At 34.9% G+C, this 22316-nt stretch overlaps 1 protein-coding gene across 1 annotated transcript in view; it reads right to left on the reverse strand.

Moving 5' to 3' along the window:
• The window catches only part of BMP5 (bone morphogenetic protein 5), a 112705-nt gene extending 91153 nt beyond the window's left edge, over nucleotides 1-21552 (reverse strand). The window contains exon 1 of the mRNA XM_042937329.1: nucleotides 20833-21552. Within this exon, the coding sequence (XP_042793263.1) occupies nucleotides 20833-21322 (490 nt within the window). The 5' untranslated portion in view covers nucleotides 21323-21552. The remainder of the gene's footprint in view (nucleotides 1-20832) is intronic.
• Between the last annotated feature and the right edge of the window lie 764 nt (nucleotides 21553-22316).

A 22316-nucleotide genomic window follows, 5' to 3' on the forward strand; every position in this document is an offset into this window, starting at 1 on the left:
GGGAAGGGGCAGAGAAAGAGAGAGGAGACACAGAATTTGAAGTAGGCTCTGAGCTGTCAGCAAAGAGCCCAATGCGGGCTCCAACTCACAAACCATGAAATCATGACCTGAGCCAAAGTTTGCACTCAAACCGACTGGGCCACCCAGGCACCCCCTAGACCTGTTAAATATTAATGGTGATACTGTTGTTTTGTTGTTTAGTTTGTTTTGTTTTGTTTTTCATAGACAGGTTTTAATGTTAAAATACTTGCTATCAATTTGTGAAAGATTTCACCATGTGACTAAAATATCTCTACATACCTAGTTTTCTCTCTCCAACAGAATCAAGAATTGAATTTCATTGTACTCCATTAACTTTCTGTTAAGATCATTGGTGTCCCAAGAGTAGGCAGTTTGAGCAATCCACACCAAAGCCAGGAACAAAGGGATTCATTAAAGACAATAATGCAACCAACTATGTTACTCTGCTTTTTATTATCACCAGACCTCAGCAATTCTAAACAGTGCCAGTGATAAAATATTCCTCAAAGAAATAATTTTGTGTTGATCAAAGTTCAAAAAACTGCTATTGTTACTGTTGTATTTTCATAATACATATGTAAGCTTCAAATTAGCACTTTTTAGTATTTATCCTTTAATAAACACTGTATCATTTGCAAGTTAATATAGAGAACTGTTGGTTATATAGTCGACCTCGATGCACATGGGTAAGAACTTGTTTGCTTATATTTTTCCTCTATAATCACTGTGCTTTCATTATTTATACCTAATCTGTTTAAATGCAGAAATATGTAGTGTCACATGACTTGGCCACAAAAATAGCATCCAGAGCAAGCTCAAACAATTCTGAACCATTATCAACTTCAGAAGTTTTTACCAAATACAACAGAATTTCACTATGAATTTTCTGGTGAAGATATTTCAGCAGGAAATTTTCAAACATGACAACTTTTGAAAGCCACTAGAAGTAATCCAAGGTAACACCGATAGACAGTATTGCAATTTCTAGAAAGGTGAAATGGTTTTTTTGTGGATCTCAAACAAATTTAACCATATGTTTAAGACTTTCCTTAACTATTTGCGTATCTGTTGCTGTAGGAAAAAGGAACTTGTCAAAGTTAAATTTATAAAAATTATTCATTGATCAAGTAGGAGTGAAAACAAATTAACAAAAATGGTGGTACTGTTGCTGAATCCAAATAAAGATAGTTTTTAACAAAATCATTGACAAATTTGCAGAAGACTTGAGAACAGAAACTCTAAGGTTATTTCTTACATCTTTGACCAATATGCTGACATTGGTATTTTTATTTCCATTTTTTTAAAAAATGCACTAATATAATTTACGAATGTTGATTTAATACCTCTTTTCTTATATGTAATTTTAAATTATTTTATTGACATACATACATATGAACACGTGTATATATCTCATTCAATAAAATTTTACTGTATTTTTTGTGGTCTTATTTTACTGGATTCATTTCATGATTATTATAGAAAATAAAATCTGTCACATAGAGAATATTAAAATGATCTATTCTCAGTGTCTAGTATTATAGGTATGCCATCAATCAAGATAATATAATTTATTAAATTGACAGATTCCCTGATACCAAATCATCCTTTCATTTCCAGGATCAAATTCAAATGGTAAAGATAAATGACTATTTAAGCTTACACTTAATTTCATTTTGCAAGTATTTTAATTAAGACTTTGCTACAGGATTCTTAATTTTGATTTGCAAGCAATTTTAATTAAGATTTCTGCCATGTTATAAATGATCTCTTTTTCCTATTTTCTTAGCCAAGTTTACTAATTTGTTAAAAATTTCTACAGGGCCATGATCAAATTTTTAATAACTACCAATGTTGTTGACTTACTTATGCTTCTCATTCCTGAAGTACCTCACTGAGATTTTCAACTTATTAGCATAGAGTTAATGTAGTCTTCTATAAAGTGTTAAATAAATATTTATAATTATATATCATTTATCTTTTTATTATTTTTGTTCCCTTACTATTTTGATCATATTTGCCAGAAGTTTGCTGATTACTTGGTCCTTTGAATTAACAGCTCTTAGCTATATTACTTCTACAGATTTTTTTCTCATTCAGTAGATTTTGTTTCTATTTCTATAGGTCATCTTCTAAGATCTATTATGTTGAATAGAATGCTTAATTTATTAATCTATATTTGTTATCTTTTTCTTTGAGTACACAAGCTCTAAAGGCATGAATTTATCACTGAGATTAGCTTTGGCAACCACTGTTAGGTTTTAGTAAATTTTCATGTATGGTATTTCCTAAATCTTATTCCTTAAACATTTAATTCCTCTCTTAATTTAGCCAAAATATGTATTTTTTAAAGTTATATATTTTATGAATAATTGTAAATATGACATATGAAATGCCTACCTCTTTTTATTTTTTTTAAGTAAGCACTACACTCAACACAAAGCTTGCACTCAGGACCCTGAAATCAAGAGTCACATGCTATACACACTGAGCCAGCCAGGCATCCCTTGTAATTTACTTTTACACATGAAACAGGATATTAGGTCTTTTGGCAAATGCAGAGTTCTGTGGCCACCATGACAATTAGATACAGAATACTTCCATCACAGTCCTGCAGCTCCATAGTAGTCAATCCCTTGCCTATGTTTAATCCGTGGCAAATACTCATCTGTTCTCCATCTCTTGAGTTTTGCTTTATCTAGAACTTCATAATAGGAAATCATACAATATGTAATCTTTTGGGTCTGATATTTCTCACTTAGCAAAATGTATTTTAGATTTATCTGTTTTAGCACATATCAACAGTTCTCTCCTTTTTATTGTTGAGAATTTCATTCAATGAAAGTACAGCTATTTGTTTAACCATTCAGCTATGGAAAGACATTTAATTCTTTCTACTTTTAGGTAATTATGAATAGAGCTTTTATAAACGTATGTACAGGTTTTTGTGTGACGTAAGATTTCATTGCTCTGGGGTAAATACCTAGAAGTGAGATTTCTGGATCACAATGGCAAGTATATGTGTAATATACATATATGAATATAAAATACAAATGCCATGATTTTTTTTAAACTGGCTGTATCATTTTGCATTCCTAACCAGCAATTTATGACAGCTCTACATCCTTGCCAGAATTGGTTGACTTTTTTTTTATTTTTTATTTTTATATTTATTTTCCATTTTCCATCTTAGCCATTTCTGTGACAGGTAACGGTATCTTATTGTGCTTTTAATTAGTATTTTCCTAATAACTGATAATGTTGAAAATGGTTTTGTTTCTTGGCTATCTATAACTTCTATAATTTTTTATTTGAGAGAAAGAGCATGCATTCATGAGCAGAGGAAGAGAGAGAGAATCTTAAGCAGCACAGAGCCTGACACGTGGGATCATGACCTGAGGCAAAATCAAGAGCCTGATGCTCAACCGACAAAGCCATGCAGTTGTCTCTGTAATATTTTAAAATTTATATATTATCTGATTAGTGTTTTTTCTAAAACATACCATAGAATCAAAAAAAGATATGTATTTACACCATTTGACACGTGTCAATGTATTTCAAAGTGCAATTCTTGAGGTATGTCAATTAATTCAACTTCACTGATTACATTATTCAAGTACATTATTACTTTACATTTGTCTGTGTGCTTTACTATGCAGTTTTAAATGTGTGATAAGATTTCATACTACAATTTTGTTTCCACAGATTTTCACACATACTTTCAGAAATTGATGTTTTATACATTTTGATTTATTACTTTTATATAAAGAACAGTGCTAAAGCTTTCTTGAGTTTTAAATAGTTTATGATCATAGTCACTGGTTCTGTTCATGCCATTCATTTTTCCTTGAATTCTAGACTTGCTATTATAAAATTCTGACCCTTGCTTTCATCTACTTGTATAGCCCCGATACACTTCATGCCTTGCTTCAGAATTTATCTAATTATTTGAGTTGCTTTGGTTGAGTTCCTTCTGTAGTTGATACACAATCATATCTAAATTTTCACTTTTCTTTCTTAAATATATTTTTTAAAACTACACTATGTTACAGTATTAAACTCAAAAAGTTTATTATATGTATGATAGAAAGCTTCTCAAAGCTAAGAGAGGTTGATAACATGATAAACATGTATAATGAAGAAACATGATTTAGAGACCAGATTTAGCCAAGACGAAAATGCAGGTATACCCTGGCACTCTTCCATAACCTCAGATGTAGCTATCAACCTGGAAGGTGCGAAAGAGGTCAAGGTGATGAAAGTGGGCTGTGAATATTCTACATGACTGTGATCATTTAAATAACTGCTGATGACAAAAAGTGATGCTGAAATATCTTGGGATTCCGTAAAGAAGGCTTAGACTCAAAACTCAGACTAGGATACTAAACTAGAAACAGTATAATTTATGGCTAAATGTTGGCAATTGCTGATAGGTCAAAAAATAATATGCGTATTTACTTAGTACTCCTTCCCTCTGATCCCAAAATGTAACCAATGAGATACTTACGACACTCCTGCATTCCAAATGTTCTTAGGTCATAGGTATCTGCATGTTCTATAATTAAATTACAGATCATTTGGGCATAAGTTTATTTAGAGCAAATCCATTTGCTCAGCTGATTTTAATTCTAAGACTGTGTTTCCTCGAAGACTATGAATTCCCCATTCTTCTTAATTTCTATTTCAGTAATCTGCCACAGCATGGCTGTGAGCAATTCTTTCCAAAATGGAATGTGGGAGATATGTTTTACAAACTCTTAATTATCTGAAAATGTTTTTATGTGACTGCTATATGTAAATTACAAGTGGGGGAAAAGTAAGAAATCAGGCATAAAAATGGGGAAAAGGTGAATAATTCTTAAATATCTAATCCTAGGAGGAATTCCTAAGCATGAGCAACGATGAAATAGGACAAAAAAAAAAAAAAAAGAGAGAGAGAGAGAGAGAACAAAAATAGCATAGAACTTCCCAAAGAGAAAACATAAATGGTTAATAGACATGTTAAAAAAAAACTCAGAAGAAATACAAATTTTAAAAAATATAAGTTTTCAATTATTAAGAATATAAATGTCATATTTAATTTAGGTTTCGTCTGATAAAATAGCACTAACATTTACTTGTAGGTGCACATTATAAAAGAAACAAATTTACTAAAAAAAATTAGTAATATATTCAGGAGATTTGAAAAATAATACCGTTTGTTCTAATAATTCACTTTGTAGGAACAGATCTTAAGGAAATGATCAGATATTGTCAGCAATGTTTACAAAACTTATAAAGATATACATTACAACAGAGTATATGATAGTAAAAAGTAGAAAAATTGCATGATCTGTAATTAAAGAATGTTTATATAAATGGTAAATTATTCAGGTGAAATAATATTTGTCATTAAAAATGTGCTCATAAAAAATGTGCTCATAAAGAGCAAATGAACAAATGAGAAAAGTCATATACTAAAAATCAAGAATAATCTAAGGGCTCAGAAATAAACCCATGCTTATGTGGTCAATTAATCTATGACAAAGGTGGTAAGAATATACAATGTGGAAAAGACAGTCTGTTCAATAAGTGGCTCTGGGAGAACTGGACAGCTACTTGCAAAAGAATAAAACTGGACCTCTTTCTTATACCATACACAAAATTAAACTCAGAATGAATTAAAGACCTAAAAAGTGAGACCTAGGGGTGCCTGGGTGGCTCAGTCCATTAAGCGCCGGAATCTTGGTTTCCGCTCAGGTCATGATCTTGCAGTTCCTGAGATTGAGCCCTGCCTCAGGCTCTGTGTTAAGAGGACAGCCGGAGCCTGGTTGGGATTTTCCCTCCTTCTCTCCCTCATTCTCTGCCCTTCACCCACTCATTCTCCCTCTTTCTCTCAAAATAAATAAACTTAAAAAACAAAAAAAAGAATCGTCAATCACCATATTGTGCACCTGAAACTAATATAACACTTTATATCAATAATACTTAAAGAGTAAAAAAAATAAATAAATAAATAAAAATACATAAAAATTGAAGAACAAACTAAGGGTACAACACATTACATAAATATGTTCAACCTGATGTAAAAGGTATATTTTTAAAGTATAGAAGGAAATATATAAAAATATAAACAATATTTGGTTCTAGACAGTGGAATTAAAATGTCTTTCCAATTTCTTTTTAATTTGGATATAAAATGACCACAGTGTCAACAAATCATATGGTCATAATGCTCTGTTTGCCATATTTCCAAAACGGCTTTTATAAAATAGTATTTCCACATGGAAGAGTGTTTCTCAGAGTGAGTTCCCTGTAACAGTAGGCAAATCATGGGGCTGTTAGGAGAGTTCCAGGGTCTAAGGCTCTGGTGAAACCACAAAACTATGTCCTCCTTGCAGAGAATCACAAAGCTAATCAGCATAAGAAAGATACTGAGAAGTCTCCTCTTGGAAAAAAATAAAACCTATTCAATTATGGTTTCTCAGCACGGCTCAAACTAATTTGACTATAAAATTTCAGATAACACCTCTTAAGATGTGGAAGTGCTTTCAATGAGATCCACGTTAGGAAATATTGACAAAGAATTCTGATCGTGATTGAAGTGCCCAAGAGATTTAAATAATTATGAGTTACCATGTGTTTTAGTTATTATGTGTCAAGGAAGTTAGTTGAATGAAAGTTAAATTTTTGACCTATTCATAAGCGATAATTTTATCATATGTCTTTCTAAGTACATCTCAGCCTAAGTAATTAGAAATCAAATACTGAGATCACTTACACTCATTACATTACAATCAGGTTGTACCTAGATTGCGTAGGTGTGGTTAGGTAAAGGCAATTTAGAGAAAGTGAGAAAGAAAACAGAATTGTTAGAGTAGCAGATGACATCCTCAATGTTCGTCTTTATTCTGCAGCTGCCTCTTGGCTTGCTTTGCAAAGCAGAGATGAGTCCTCATTAGTTCACCTGGAAGTTGATGTATTAACTACGAAACCTGCTTTTTATAGTTCCTCTTGAATTTCCTTGCCTGGTATTGAGAGCTGAGGGGAGCTGAAAATGAATTGTCCTCATAAGCTGTATCATTTTGTTCTGAGAAATGTTGTCAGCCCAAAAATATTTCCTCTTGGAAAAAAAAAATTATCCCAAGGCCTTAGTCTTTACTTCATAATATACCGGAGGAGCAGAAAGAATAGACTTAGCTTTTGTGTGGTGAGTGGGAAATGAGTGAGCTGTGAGAAGGAAGCTGACTCCACACGTGTAACAGATAGGGTCGTAGCTGCTACAGATCAAGAGATGTGCATTAGATGTGGAGAGTTCGTTGTTGTATAGAACACAGAGATTTCAGCCATAACTAGTAGGATGAAGCACAGTCTAAGTGCCAGAGTTTCTATCTATAGCAAGAAGAATTTTCTAATTTGTAGGGCGTCCTATAGCCCAAGTTCCACTTTCATAGTCTTCTCAGGAGACTCTCTGGCCAGTCCAGGCTTGGGTCTGAAACGGTGGACCAAGGACACTCATACTAGTCTGCAGGACAGGTTGCTTTGGTGGCTTCAATACTGGTTAGCAGGTTGGCAGCTTTCCAGCATCTAAATGAGCCCACTATCAGTTTGCTTCAAGCCCCAACCCCAGCTTTTGAGGTCTTTTACTGTTTGCAGTTTTGATATTCTGCCTCTCTTCTGTTTTGCTAATGTTGTTATTTTACCCCCGTTCATTCCAAGTCTATCTTTTGAAGTTGGGAATCAACACAGACCACCTTTCCTTCCCTCAGTTGGTTCCGTGGCACCAAGGTCAGTACCGTTGGTGCCTGCTAAGTGCTGCTTGCCCCTCTGCCTGTGAGTATTGTGAATATTTGCCTCCTTCAAGAGGCCACAGCACATTAGTTTAGAAGTTCTGTAGGAACCCAACTCCAGGGATAAGACTCTTGGTTAAACTCACTATTCAGTGCTTTTCTATAAAAATATAAAGCGTTACTGGGACACCTGGATGGCTCAGTTGGTTAAGCGTCCAACTTTGACTCAGGTCATGATCTCACGATTCATGGGTTTGAGCCGTGCATCAGGCTCTGTGCTGACAGCTCAGAGCCTGGATCCTGCTTCAGATTCTATCTCCCTCTCTCTCTGCCCCTCACCCACTCGCACTCTCTGTCTCTCTGTGTCTCTCTTTCTCTCTCTCAAGAATAAACATTAAAAAAATTTTAAATATAAAGCATTACTAATGAAGTTAAAATATTCCAAACCCAATGCACAAAATGTTGGGGAAATATAAAGAACTTTACAAAGAGTTGAAACAATGTCCCAATGGCAGCCTTCCCAATTACATTCACAAAGGTAACAAAGCAGAGCAGTGATAGCTTGGACTCTGAATTCAGTTCCTCCTCTTACAAGATGTAGGACTTTGGACTAGACTTAACATTGCTGGGTCTTACTTTCCTCATCTCTAAAGTAGGATCTTTTTGTGAGAATGAAATGAGTGAACACTTGAAATACTGTTAGTGCCCTGTCTTGTATTTCATTCACACCAGATACATGCTACCTGTGGAAGACAGTGAATTCCAAGTAGAGCAGAACTCATTGCACATCTTCAGTTCTATTATTATTTCACTTGGATAATCTGGCGGTTTGTTTGTATCAACTGATAGGTAAACACCAATAACTGTGTTGGAGTACCAGCAGACTTAGATCTGATTTTGCTGCAACATTTACTTCACAGTTACAGCAGACTGTTGGTAAAGAGTAACACAGTTATAAAACATTAGTCTGTTTTTTTTTCCTCCATAATCACTTCAAACTTGAAGTAATAATTGCCTAATGCCTAATATCCTGAGTAAATTGAAAGCAATGTATCAAAGAGGCCTTTATACCAATTCTTGGAACTCTCTACCAGTTTCTATATTAGAAAATGTGTCTCCCTTCACTCTTACTATAACTTGAATCCACATCATGTACAGTAACAGTTAAGTATACACAGAACACAACCTTGTTAGCACACCATTGAAGAAGTAAGGTAAGGTCAGGGATCAAGATTTAGACAAGATCAAACAACTTAATTTTGAAAAATTGTATGACATTTTACCCTTATATCCTCAGTACAACACAAATAAATAATGAGTGTTTAAGCCAAACTCATGCTCCAGGATACGCAGGAAGCATCCAGAGCTTTTCGATTCACCTTTAAAATCACTGGTGCCTCCATATTGATAAAGCCCTATAGCTACAAACACAGATTTCTGAAAGAGCCCCTATGCTTTGCTGAAGCTTGGTTCTACCTTTGTTCTATGCCTTTTGGACTAAAAGTCTTCTTAGGTTCTGCTTGCTGGTAACAGGCTTTTATCTATTTATTTTAAATTCATTTAGGGGCGCCTGGGTGGCTCAGTCGGTTGAGCATCCGACTTCAGCTCAGGTCATGATCTCGCAGCTCGTGAGTTCAAGCCCCGCGTCGGGCTCTGTGCTGACAGCTCAGAGTCTGGAGCCTGTTTCAGATTCTGTGTCCCCCTCTCTCTCTGTCCCAACCCACTCACATTCTGTCTCTGTCTCTCTCAAAAATAAAAATAAACATTAAAAAAAATTTAAATTCATTTAAAGGGATTAAGATTTGGAAAATATTTTCTCTATACACAGAAGGTTATTTAAATATACACCTGGCTATTTAAATAACAAGACATATTCTTTCAGATAAGGTTTGCTAGTGCTTTTCATTTTACTTGGTACTGGAATTTTTGTGTGGATTTTTTTCAAAGTATGTGATATTGAGCAAAAAAATCCTGGCATAAGAATCGGGGATTCTGGGCCTAGACCTTGTTCCTCTTGCCTCGTGATCTTGGCAGTAAAACAGGCACAGTCTTTCGCACAGTGCCTGGCCCAATAGTAGGTAATCAGCTTATATTTGTCAAATGGCTGAATGAATGACCTTTCAGAATTCAGGTTTCCAGAGATGTTATATACTGTGGAATCACATCTACTTCCTCAAGTGTCATACGCTGCGGCGATCCAGATAAAACTACGTATTGTACACAAAAATGCTTTCAAGGAGGAGAAACCATTATTGTTATTGTTATTAAAAGTTGCACTGTTTTTCTAGTTTTCAGAAGTGGGTTTCCAAGGTAACAAGTAGTAGCCAGACACATCACAGTTCCAGTACTGATTCTACCATTTACCAGTTGGGTGACCTCTGATGAAGTCTCAACTTTCACATCAACAAAATAGGACTAGAAAAATACTTATGCATATGATTGAGATGCAAATTAATTAACATAATGCATGCCAATCACTCAGTCCAGTTTCTGGCATAGTAATTATCTATTTATTGCTGTTTTTGTTGCTTTAATTACTACTGCTACAACTATACTATAACTTAAAACTATATATATGTGACAATGTCATATACTTTAATTGTATCACATACATACACACCAGAATGATAGTGGTTTGCTTAATTCCAATAAATTCTTCCTCAAAGTGAAAGGTAATGGTAGAATGGTAAATGTTTTGACATGGCAGTAGGGAAGAGAAAAATCTTACATGTTGATTTGAATAGGTCAATATATATAGTTAGAACCTTTATTTTAAGAACTTTACTCATCATAATTAAAAAGTTAACAAAGACCATCTTTCAGCAAGCTATCAAATAACAAAAAAAAATTCATATTTTTCCACTCAATGTATTATATAAAATATCATAAGTCAATGTGATGACTTTATAATATGGATATTATAAACACGTATGCCTTTTGTTTGACTTTTCAGATCAAACTCATAAGTTTCCATCCTGCTTCAAAATATCACACAACGCAATTCAAGAAAAGTAATAAAAAGAAGTGACTGTTGTCTGAAAAAAAATAAACAGCCCAAACAAATAGTTTAGGAATGTCAAAATACTTAAAGCTAAATGGTATTAAATAGAAATAAAATGATAATAATAATGCAAATAGTAATGCGAACAGCTACAAATCAGAAAAACATACATTCAAACATGATTTGAGTTACATACAATACAAAAAGTTCCTGGATTAAGCAATTATTTGAACAGAGTGGCTTTTCTGTTTAGAGTTGAGGAGTTTATTCACCAAGATTTTCATCATAGATCAACTTTTTAAAACATTAAAACTAAAAAAAACAGGTTGACTTATGAAAATAAGCATTAAAACCCTTCAAGATTTTTCTCCCCTTCTTTCAAAGGGCCTTTTAGAGAGTGCCCATGTCTTCCCAACCAAATATTTTCTAATTGTTTATTATTACTTTGGCCTGCAATCAGCTTCCTCTTCCCCATAACAAACAAGGAAATAGAATAGGTAATATCTGGAACTAAAGTAAAACCATAGTTCATTCTAAGGATCTGGCCAAAGGTATCATGAAAAGCACTTTTCGGTAGCACATCACAGAAAATGTTGCCTCTGGGTCCTCAAAGGGAAACCCCACAGTTACCTTTTGGCTCTCTCAGGGACTCACCCTTTTTTTTTTTTTTTTTTTTTTTTTTTTTTTTCAAGAAAACCTGATGAGGGAAGAATACAGTCTGTCAACAGTCAACTGGGAGAGAGTCATCCCTGGGGCACCTGATGGCTCAGTCAGTTAAGGATCCAACTCCATGAGATCGAGTTCAGGTCTAATGATTCATGAGACCCAGCCCAAGTCAGGCTCCACATTGGCAGTGCAGAGCCTGCTTGGGATTCTCTCTCTCCCTCTCTCTCTACCCCTCCCCTGCTCATGCTTTGTCTCTCTTGGTCTCAAAAATAACTAAACATTAAACAATTTTTTTTTTTAAAGAACACCATAGACTCTAGTAGAAGTAGTTGTAGTAGGAGTGGGGACTGTTAATTGAGTACTTTTTTCATGTAGTCTTAAAGGTCTCCAACCTTACTTTATTATGTACAATTCTGTATTAGGATCTCCACCTGACAGATGAGGAAACAGTTTTAGTAAAATGAAATAGTTTGCTCAAGGACATGGAACTGTATGCAAAGATGGGTTTCAAACCGGTCTGATTCCAAAGACCCTACCTACATTTACACTATTCTGAGAGAGATCAAGAACTAAGTAATCCCTCTTCCCTCTGAGCAAAGAAAGCATCTACAAAACACTAACCATAAAGCCTATTTAATGGCTGACCTTCATTCTTCCTGACTAAATAAGTCCTCAATGCCTGCATCAAGATTATTTGTAGAGGAGCTTATACAATTTCCAAGCTGAACCCTCTCTTCCTCTGTTTTTGATAATTACAGACATAAAATCAGGTTAAAATTACCATCCTTAGCAGCTTTGAAGGGGAACATAGGCTATACTGGAAAGGAGTTGTCTACTCTGTGCTGGTCTGTGATTAAAGGGCAGGGGTATGGCTCTGGGCCTCCAGGCTCAGCAGTTGGTTATTTATGAGAGTGAAATAGCAGAAATACCTGCTCCTCCAGTAAATTTTGCCTCCGTGAGTCACAAGAACACTGCCAGAAGAGAGTGAAGGTAGTAACTAAGAACAACAATCATCCCAATTTCCCTCATCCCAACATTATTGCTGCCTGAAACATTAACACGAAGGATATCGGGTGATTCCACTCAGAACTCACAATGCCTTCGCACACAGTCATGGGTCACTTCAGGAAGAACGACCAAGGATTGAGAACAAACAGATGGAAAGACTGAGAAAATATATCGCTCTTCATATTTGCTCGGCAATTGCTCTGCCTATTTGCATGTAGTCTAGTGCTCTCCGCACTAAGCTTTCTGATTGGCAGCTACAGTCCACTGTTCGTTTTGTGATCTAAAAGTGCTACTTCTCCTTGGACTTTTGATTTTTGTTTTTCATTCACTTTGCTCTGAAATCATCTTAATAGATCACATGAAATTACTGACCCATATACAATTTAAAAATTTTTTTCAGCATGCCATGCGCATTTTCCACCTCACCAACTTGTGGAGTTAATAACGTCCATGCTAAATCATGATTATCTCTTGCATTTTATAATAAATTAGTAGGATGAAGGTTAATGCATGTGTGTGTATATAGACACACACAGATATATATCTATATGTCTATATAGATATATAATTATCTTGCGTTGAAATTGATGTGATTCTGTAACTTATAGTAATGAAACACTTAATATTCATTTATCTATTTGTGCCAAATATCTTCAGTGTCTGCCTCGAGGTCCACTCTCCATATCTCTCAACTCTGCTCTCTGCACCAGGAGGCTGACTTTCATGAGCTCCACCAGTAGGCTCCACGGCCCTGTGGCTTTCAGTGAGGATCGGCCAAAGAAAACATGGCCGAGAAGTGTGGTCTGGGTATTTATTCCTGGGTCTCGCTCCCTGCTGAGTCTTTAGGGGTTGGCTACATGGCATCTCTCACAAAGGCTACAGTTCCTGTCAGGATACCGTCCCCTTAAAGTTCTCCTCTGAGTTTTCTGGTAACTGTTTCTGCTCCCTGCCCAGAAGTAGTGAAGGAAGGCTCCCTCGCTGTTCCAGGTGCCACATTTATCCCGTTTTGCCAGAAATCTCTGCCCACAACTCAATAAATATTACAACATTAGGTAAACTCTCCTAGATGATTCAGTTTGCTCATGCTGGCTCTTTTTTTTTTTTTTTTTTTTTTTTTTTTCTCTGGGACCCTGATACACCCTGGGGATAAAAAGGGATGAATAGGACATGATTCCTGCTGTCATAACATGTAATCTTCTCTGGCATGTGACCTGTGCAGTTGCACAGACTCCCCACTCGGAAGGACCTCCTACTTGAGCTTATACTCTGCTTCCCCTATGTTGGAATTCTTGATCATTTTGGAACACTGAGGCCCCACACTTTTATTTTGCAGTGGGCTCCACAAGCTGTTTAGCCACTCCTGCAGATGTAGTGCAGACACTGGATACAAATGCAACTCTAGTAACAGTAAGAGCTATTTCCTGAGGTCTCACTATGCTCCAAATGTTATTCTTAACATTATATGCCTATTACCTCATTTAATCCTCTCCACGCACAATGAGGAAGGTGGCATTATTATTGGTACTTTTTAGATAAGGAACTAGAGGCACAGAGAGAATTTAAGTAACTTGCCCAAGGTCACAGTGCTACAAAGTATGGAATATGGGATTCTAATCCAGGTATTCTGGCCTCTTCTATGCTATTCTGCTCCTGTGATGGAAACACAGAAAGGAATATAATCAGGTTTAGTCTGTAATTAAACCTTAAAGGCATGTGTCCAGTAATATGCCACGGACTTAAGACTCTAGCAATAACTATGTCTCCTACATAGGAAGGCTAATCACAAAGTTACCATAGGGACAGAAAAACTATGCCTCACAAATAAAATTGAATTTCTCATATCATACAACATAAGAATAGCTGAAGGGGCTTATAAATGTTAATAAATCTTTTGGTTTTGACAGGTCTCTTGGTTCTGAATAAAATCGAAATGAGATCTACACCTGGTTGTCTTGACTTTCTCAAACTATATTCTTTATTCCCTAACACCTCCGGGATAGCCGATAAACAACAAGAACAATAAAAATTGTTATTTACTTCCAGAAAGAAGTTAAATAAACACAATATCTAAGGGATAATTTAATTAGATTCCTTTATTTCTACAATACAGAGTTGTTTCTTCTAATGCAAGCACCAATACTCTACTGCTTATAAAAAATAAATTAAAAAAATAATAAAGGCCACATCCTTATGAAGACAGGGGTCTTCACTGTCTTAGAACTTATAAAATAGCACATATCCCAGTTTAGTTTCTATACCAATCCCATTACATAAAATCACACGTCTTGGTTTTTAAGTTTTATGTGATGTTTACATAACTCACTGCCTTCCTCTCTTTGGTTATGGAGCGTTGTTATTTTCCTTTCTCCCCCAAACCTCTAAAGATCCTTCTTGCTAATCAGAAATGTCTCTTCCTTCATTTGAAGCATTGCACACTTTAATAGATTTTGTTTCTACTTTCTTGGGTGATAATTTTATGCCCTCGTTTAGACAAGACTCACGCAAATCAGGGGTTACTACTTGATTACGTGGATTCTCAGATTCTCGTAAATATCTCTGAGAAAGGCAGGTAAATACCCCGAGTATTATTTTTATCTTCTGTCATCACTTTAAGATCGGCAACTGGATCTTACACATCCCAATCGGACATCAAAATCACAACAGACTCCCTTCTCCCCCCAAATAAATGAGCCAGTTGTCAGGGCTGACTAGTGCATTTTAAAGGATATCTCAGCCAAGGGTATTATTTTAAGAGATGAGCAAATGGGGAAACCCCACAGCCCAGCCAATAAAATATGAAGTGAAGGTGCAAAGAAGCACTCATAAATACGACTTCGAACAAGGGATTCATTGTTTGGCTCCAACCCTTTCAGTGGCTCCTCTGATCTCAGCCCCTCTCTGTGCGTCAGGGAAGCCCCTTCCTTTAACCTGTGGTTTTTTCAAGCTGAGCCACTGCATTATTTATGACTGTAAATGTGAGTAGCCTGTCTGTACGCTCCTTGTACACACACACACACACACAGCCCCCCTCCCTTTTCCCCACTTCGGTATTTTAGTGTGGAAAGATGAAAGGGTTTCCCCCTGGAGCCGATGTGGTTGGGGATGTTGAATTAGCTGCTGTGTCAGTATGAGGTAGACTGAGGATTTCCCAACACATCCTCCACCTGCACGACCCAAAGACCAGCCTCTAGTGACTCATTTCATTCATTCTCTTTCTTTTAAGGGCTTGTTAAAAAATTACTGTATTTCTTTCTCTGTTTCATCCTCATTATTCTCTCCTCTTGATCTTTTTGTCCTCCCTCATCCTCTTTCTCAATTAAAAAAAAAAAAGGAAATAATCTCTTCACAGATGGGACACGAGTGTTAAAAATAATGTAAGCTAAGGAGTTTTATAAACTAACAGAGAATTACATTTTCTATCAGTGTTATTTTTGTTCATTTTTTTTTACTTTCCCTTAAATGTCCCCTTTTAAATTTTAATTATGCTATAAAGTAGGGAAGGCAAAAACAATTAAATTCTGTCAATGGGATCCTCCAGGAGAGGTGAGGAGGCAAAGAAGAATAGGGTGGTGAAGAAACAATTACAGGGGATGGCCACAGCCAGAGAAGTCCTGATGCCCTGGGGAGCTTTTCTCCTGATGAGTTGAGGCCGCAGTTGGCACATCATAACCTTTTCCTTCTCAACACCAGAGAAACAGGAGACTGTCCCTAAATGATCAAGCTGTAACTAATTGATTTTCAGCTAATCTAAGCCTCCAGCTATGAAGAAACAAGGACCAAAGGCAGACCTCGGGAAGGGGTGGGGGCGTAGGGAGAGGGGTGCCAAGAAAGCCTGGAGGTAGAGAGACCAGAGAACTAAAGAGCAAACAGGAAAGGCCAAATAATGTGAGGGGAGGGGGTGAAGAGAGAGGGAGGCAATACTGAAAAAAATGGAAGAATAAAAGGGGGAGCTGGAGGTGGTGGGTGAGACCTTCCCAAGCCCTTTGGGTTCATGTATCATACCATCTCATTTCCAGCTGTTACTTCTTATTCACCTTTTAAATTGGGCTATTTGTGAAGGACCATTAAGATGAGAAAAAGCTGTTAATTAAACCATATGATTACACCTATCTCTTCGGCCAGGCCCATCATTTGAGAATGAACAAGAATCCCTTGGGTCACATTTATGGATGCCAAAGGTTGTTGAAGAATAGAGCAAGGAGATTTCCACCCTCAGCAACTTCTTTTCTCTTCAAAAGTTAAAGGTGTTCAAGAATTACTGTTTTACCCGTTGTTAGTATCTGTTATTCCAGGTATAACCCATGAATATGTACTATAATGGTTTTAGATCATCTTTCTTCCTTTCCCATCACCCCCCCCAAAAAAAATCTTGTGTTTATGGGTATGTTTATGTTACACAAGTGTTAATAACCCTGTTGGAGAGACTACATAGATAGGCATCTTTAGGTAGATCTGTGCATAAATTCCTGTCCACTGGGCACTTGAGTCAGCCAAAAGCAACAATAAATATCAATGATGTCTTTCAAACCTGTCAACCGAGAACATAAGCATTTTTTCTTCCAGTAATAGGTCCGTTTAATGATTTGGGGAAGTAAAGGGAGAAGGGTTTAATTTAAGGTTCTAAAAGTATTTTTTTTTTCTGCATCGTATCATAACATGCTAAATATGTTATAAAATTTAAAAAAAATCAAGTATCATATTTATGTGCTTTCATGCTTTTGAATTAATATATGTTCTTGAAATATACCTAAAGTTTTTGACTCCAATCCAACCAATGAGAAATCATTAAAAAACTCCAAATTCTTCTTTATCGGAGAAATACACGTAGACAGGGAATAATACAGAAGTAAATTTCCCTTGTTATTGCTTTTTGTAATTTCCTTCAAAACATCTACAATAAGACATCATTTTAATTGTACCCTTGCCAAATTTCCAAATAAAATTGCATTCTAAATTTAAAGATCTTAGAAATACACTATATGTTTATCTTAATGTAAACAGAAGATATAATTAAAAATTATAAGCAAGTTACCTAACCTTCCCTTTTATTGGCATAGATATCTGATATATAAACTATCCTTAACATTTTTGAAAGAGAGATGGTTAAAAAAGAAAAGTTTTATCGAAAAGATATTTTTGTTCTTAACAAAATAACATGGTGTTGACTAAGTAAAGATCCCTGTGATAGTCACCAGTTTCAGGGACAAAGCAGAAGAGTAAACCTATAAAATCTGGACAGTAGGAGACTGACAAAAGTTGGCCTAAAAATAGTGAATCCAATACAGTGAGAAGTTTCTCTTCACACAGCAATTAATATTTATCTCTTCAAAGTGAGCAAATCACTAAAACAACATAAGGGTCAAAATAATGTGTTTGTGTTCCTATTTACATGTTTACATTGACCTTAAGGCAATTTTTTCACATTTTATTTTTATCTTTTAGGAAGTTGTAATCTAGTTTTCATTTAGGAACAAACAAATTTAATCTTATCTGAAATTTTAAAAAATGGTTCGTTGGTTAAATATGATACAGAGTTTAAATACATTTTAATTGTTCTTGAGCAAAACTAATGTTAGAAAAAATGTCTTCCTGAATGACAAGATAATTGTAGAAAATCCATTATTTGACTTGAAAATGACACACAAGCATTAATAAAGAGAATACTGCTACATCCTTTTAATGTAATTCACCTTATTATGGGGACAGTCAACAGATTCTTTTCACATATTTAAACATCCAAGTGACTTCCTCAATACAAATCCCTTGCCTATTGCTAATTTAGTAATTTGCCTTTAGCCCCCACTATACACATATCTTTTAAGACAAATAAATAAATAAATAAATAAATAAATAAATAAATAAAATCCCCCTGAGTCTTCTAAGAACATGATAAAAGTGGCAGATACTATTTGTTAATGAATGTTACATTAAGAACCACTGAAATTCTTAATGCAGTTAATCATGATATTACACTTTTACCTCTTCTAAGTATGCTTTGAGCTATTTTAGTATGGAAGGAATACAGAAGTTAAAGCGTTTTACTAAGCAGTGATTGGTTATAAGCTTTGGATATGTTAGAAAGCATGGTCTAAGGATAAAATAAAATTATGGTTCGATTTTCCTCAGAGACTACAAAGAAATACTCAGTATCAGAATCAATTTGTCAGTAATTTCACGTGAGACATTTAGTTTGGAATTATTAAATAAAAAAACCAATATGGTTTATGATTGAAGATAAATCACTACTCAGCAGTTGAAGCATGATAAAAATAAATATTTCCTGAAGGTTTTATCTGATATTATTCCTCCAGAGTAAAATGAATAATTGTGTTTCACGATATAGTTAGCAAGCTGCTTTGTTGTTATATCCAAACAATACAACCAAAATTTCATTGATTTAAAAAATGTAAGTATTCTTTAATGATAAAATGGTCCAAGAAGTCACGAATACAACTGTTTATTATTGTTTTGGTTTTCTTATTCTGTGTAAATGTATAAAAAGTAATGGCACATTCATTCCAAAATCATGCTTAATTCTTTTCTAAAATATATTTATTTTGTGAATGATCAAAATATTTGATTGCAATAAAATATATTTTAGAACAGATTCATGACTGAGCTATTGTTTTTTAAAGTACATAACACATTCCTCCCTGTCAGATTTTACGTGACCCGAACTAATTTTTTCAATGATTTTATTTTATGAATATGTAAATCATGCTGATTGAAATTTTTCTATTAAAATATTAAAACTCCTTTAAATTATTGACTAATGCTTTAGAAATTGCAACAAAGTAAAATATACCATGAGCCACAGTGCATTTACCACTTATACTAGGAAAAAGCAATCAAACTAATTTAGAATTAAGCCATATTTAATGGCTTGAAATTTCCTAACGAAACCTGTTAATTATATGTAGAAGAAAAGGCCTCCAGAACACCTGATTAGGGCAACCAATGATGACTTACTAAAACTTCATAATGAGAGCTTTGTCTCTAGTAACATGAAACATGATTTATTAAGCACCTTATCCTTCATGGTAGAATTGCTAAGAGCAAATGAGCAGAGCATTTTAAGCAACATGTATTATAAAAACATTCATGTATTTAAATTTGTTGCTATCTGACTTTCAAAGACTATTTTCTTTGAGATATATGAGGAAGGTTTTAATTAAGTATAACAAAACATGTCAATTTTATGTCAAAGCAGACTGCAGTTTTCAAAGTTTTGAAAGTTTTTACATTAAAATGGTTCTAATTTTATCAAGTTGATTCAATTTGTTCATGAAATTGTATCTTTAAAAATAAATATATCCTATGATATTTTGAATGTCTGAAGATAGTAAATTTTCATCTTCAGACTCGAGTAAAACATTTTTTTTTTAATTAAAGCCCGTTTAAAATCACTTTGAATTGTTAACTCTTTAATATTTTTGAGACATAAAATATTGGACACTAATTTACCATTTGATATGGTCAATATTTAAAAACTACCATGAAAGTACCAGCATTGGGAAAAATATAATTTAAAAAAGTATTCTCTAGTAATGTTGCTAATTAAAGAATTTTTCAATTCATTTTTCATCTTAAAGGAAAATTTTGCATAGGTAAAGACCACATAGCATGTTTTATATTTCTCTTGCTTCTGGAAATAATCAAATGGGAAGGATATCGTTTCATCATTAAGAAGTTAAGAAATGTTAGTTTGAAGCTTCTTTTCCAAACTATTTTTCATAGCATTTCAGAATCTCTCCCTGAAAATCTTTGATAGTAATCTTTTACAATAGTATTTGATCTTAGTTAATTGCATGTTAATATTTTCACAGTAGTTATCTCCCCCAAATGAGAGTTTTTAGGTGGCATACCTATGTATATTTATATGTTTGCTAAATTGCTAACAAAAAAATGTTTTAGTGTCACTCTTACTTTTCAGTCTGTAAATGCTTGTTTCTTTTTTATTTGTATTAATACCTTTGTGCCCATAGCATAGCTATCCTCATAAATTTTCCTTTTTTGTAGACTACTGCCTGTTTATTCATACATTAAAGCAAGGTTGAAATTTTAACAAGAGCTAAAAAGACCCAAGTCTGCCCAACCATAAGTGTTTAATTTTAGTTTTTCATATTTAAAAAATCATGTATATATAATATATACACGTACATACGTGTGTGTGTGTGTGTGTGTGTGTATGATTTTGTTGCCTAAAGCAAAATCTTACATTGCTTCAGTGAGAGAAAGGAAACAGAAGCTGGAGGAGAGTTATAGAAAATGACTCTATATAAACATGACCACCTACCAGGCAGCTACTTTACTATTAGTAAAACTTCCACTTTGTAATAGCAGAGTTTAACAAATAAAAGAACAACATACCTAAATTGACAAAGCTCATGACCATGTCAGCATCATTCAGAAAGTTGGTATCATGTAGGCTGGCTAGAGGAGGGCTCTGGGTGGTCAGAGGAGTCGTTCGAGATAACTGTATGCGACGAGGGTACCCATTGGGAGAAGCTGGGTATCCTTTTCTTGCCCCTCTGGCCTCTCCTGCCAAGGATGCCCTCACTGAGTATTCCGATTCTTCAGGATTTTCTTCATTGGCCATAGCATTGTATAGGTCCAGCATAAAGAGAGGTGCAGAGGAAGCTTGTTTTCCAGGTGAAAATGGTCTGGGTCTATGAGGCAAACCCAAGATAGAGAGAATTTCCCTCTGTATTTCCCGTCTTTCGTGGTTCCGTAGTCTTCTATAAATAAAACTGGAGTGGACATGATTGTCTCCCAAACCTCCTTTTGCATAACCCACTAGAACCCAGCAGCTCCAGAGGAAACCCACAATACTCCTAAGTAGAAATACAGTCAGATGCATTTTTGTCCAAAAGCAAAAGTTGATATTTTTAGTCCTTCTTGTCCTCTTAAAAAAAAAAAATGTAAAAGTTCCTAGGAGGTACGCTTTCCCAGTAGCTGAAAAAACAAATTTACCTATTCTTCATGACAGTGACATTTCTGAACATAACATCCTCACGGATTTTCCTGTCCTATTTTAAATATTTTGGAATATGTCAAGAGTAGTTATCTCTAAGAAAGCTGAAACTTGGATTTCTAATTATCCACAGTTGTTAAGAGTTTTTGCTGCATTGATGTAGCAGAAGACGGCTATTATTATTTGATCAGATGACCTATGCATTCCTATATAAATTTATGATAATCAGGCCTTTGGTATTTGGATTAACGCAAGTTGATCTTCTGATAAACTGTAGTTCCCAAAGTTATCTTCACTTGCTCTTGAGTTCTTCTCAACCCTTGAGCTCTTTCCAAGACAAATCCTGATTTCTGAATCACAGATCTATGCTGATCTGCACCTTGGTGTTGGAATATAGATTTGTCCGGCAGCTTGGTGATAACTTTAACATCTTTTGTGTCGTCTTAGTGTAAAGTAACACTCAAGGTTGTACTATTCAAGTAAATGTGTTTCCCTGAATTTACTTGAAAACCTTCCTGTAAGTCCATTCAATCCCTTTCTCCTTCTAACTGTTAATTCCACCTCCAGCAGGCACAAATATACCAGCCCTCTTCAAGGGAGATCTAAAGAGTAATGTAAGCACAACCCTGCTGGGAAAGAAGAGGCTTCTCATTGTAATTTGAAACTGGTAAAGCAAAAAGAACTTAACCCTTTTGCTACCAGAAAAGACTTCATTTTCACAATTTTATAGCCACGCATCTAACATAGCACAGTGATATGTGGGGCATTTAAGTTCTGGGGGTGGTGGGGGGGAGCAAGTTTTCAAGCAGCAGGCTAAAATTTTTTGCCACCAATTTTATATAGTACTCTCTTAGATCTCTCTTTTCATAGTACACGTTTA

The sequence above is a fragment of the Panthera leo genome, chromosome B2, assembly GCF_018350215.1.
Source record: "Panthera leo isolate Ple1 chromosome B2, P.leo_Ple1_pat1.1, whole genome shotgun sequence".
Taxonomy (NCBI): domain Eukaryota; kingdom Metazoa; phylum Chordata; class Mammalia; order Carnivora; family Felidae; genus Panthera; species Panthera leo.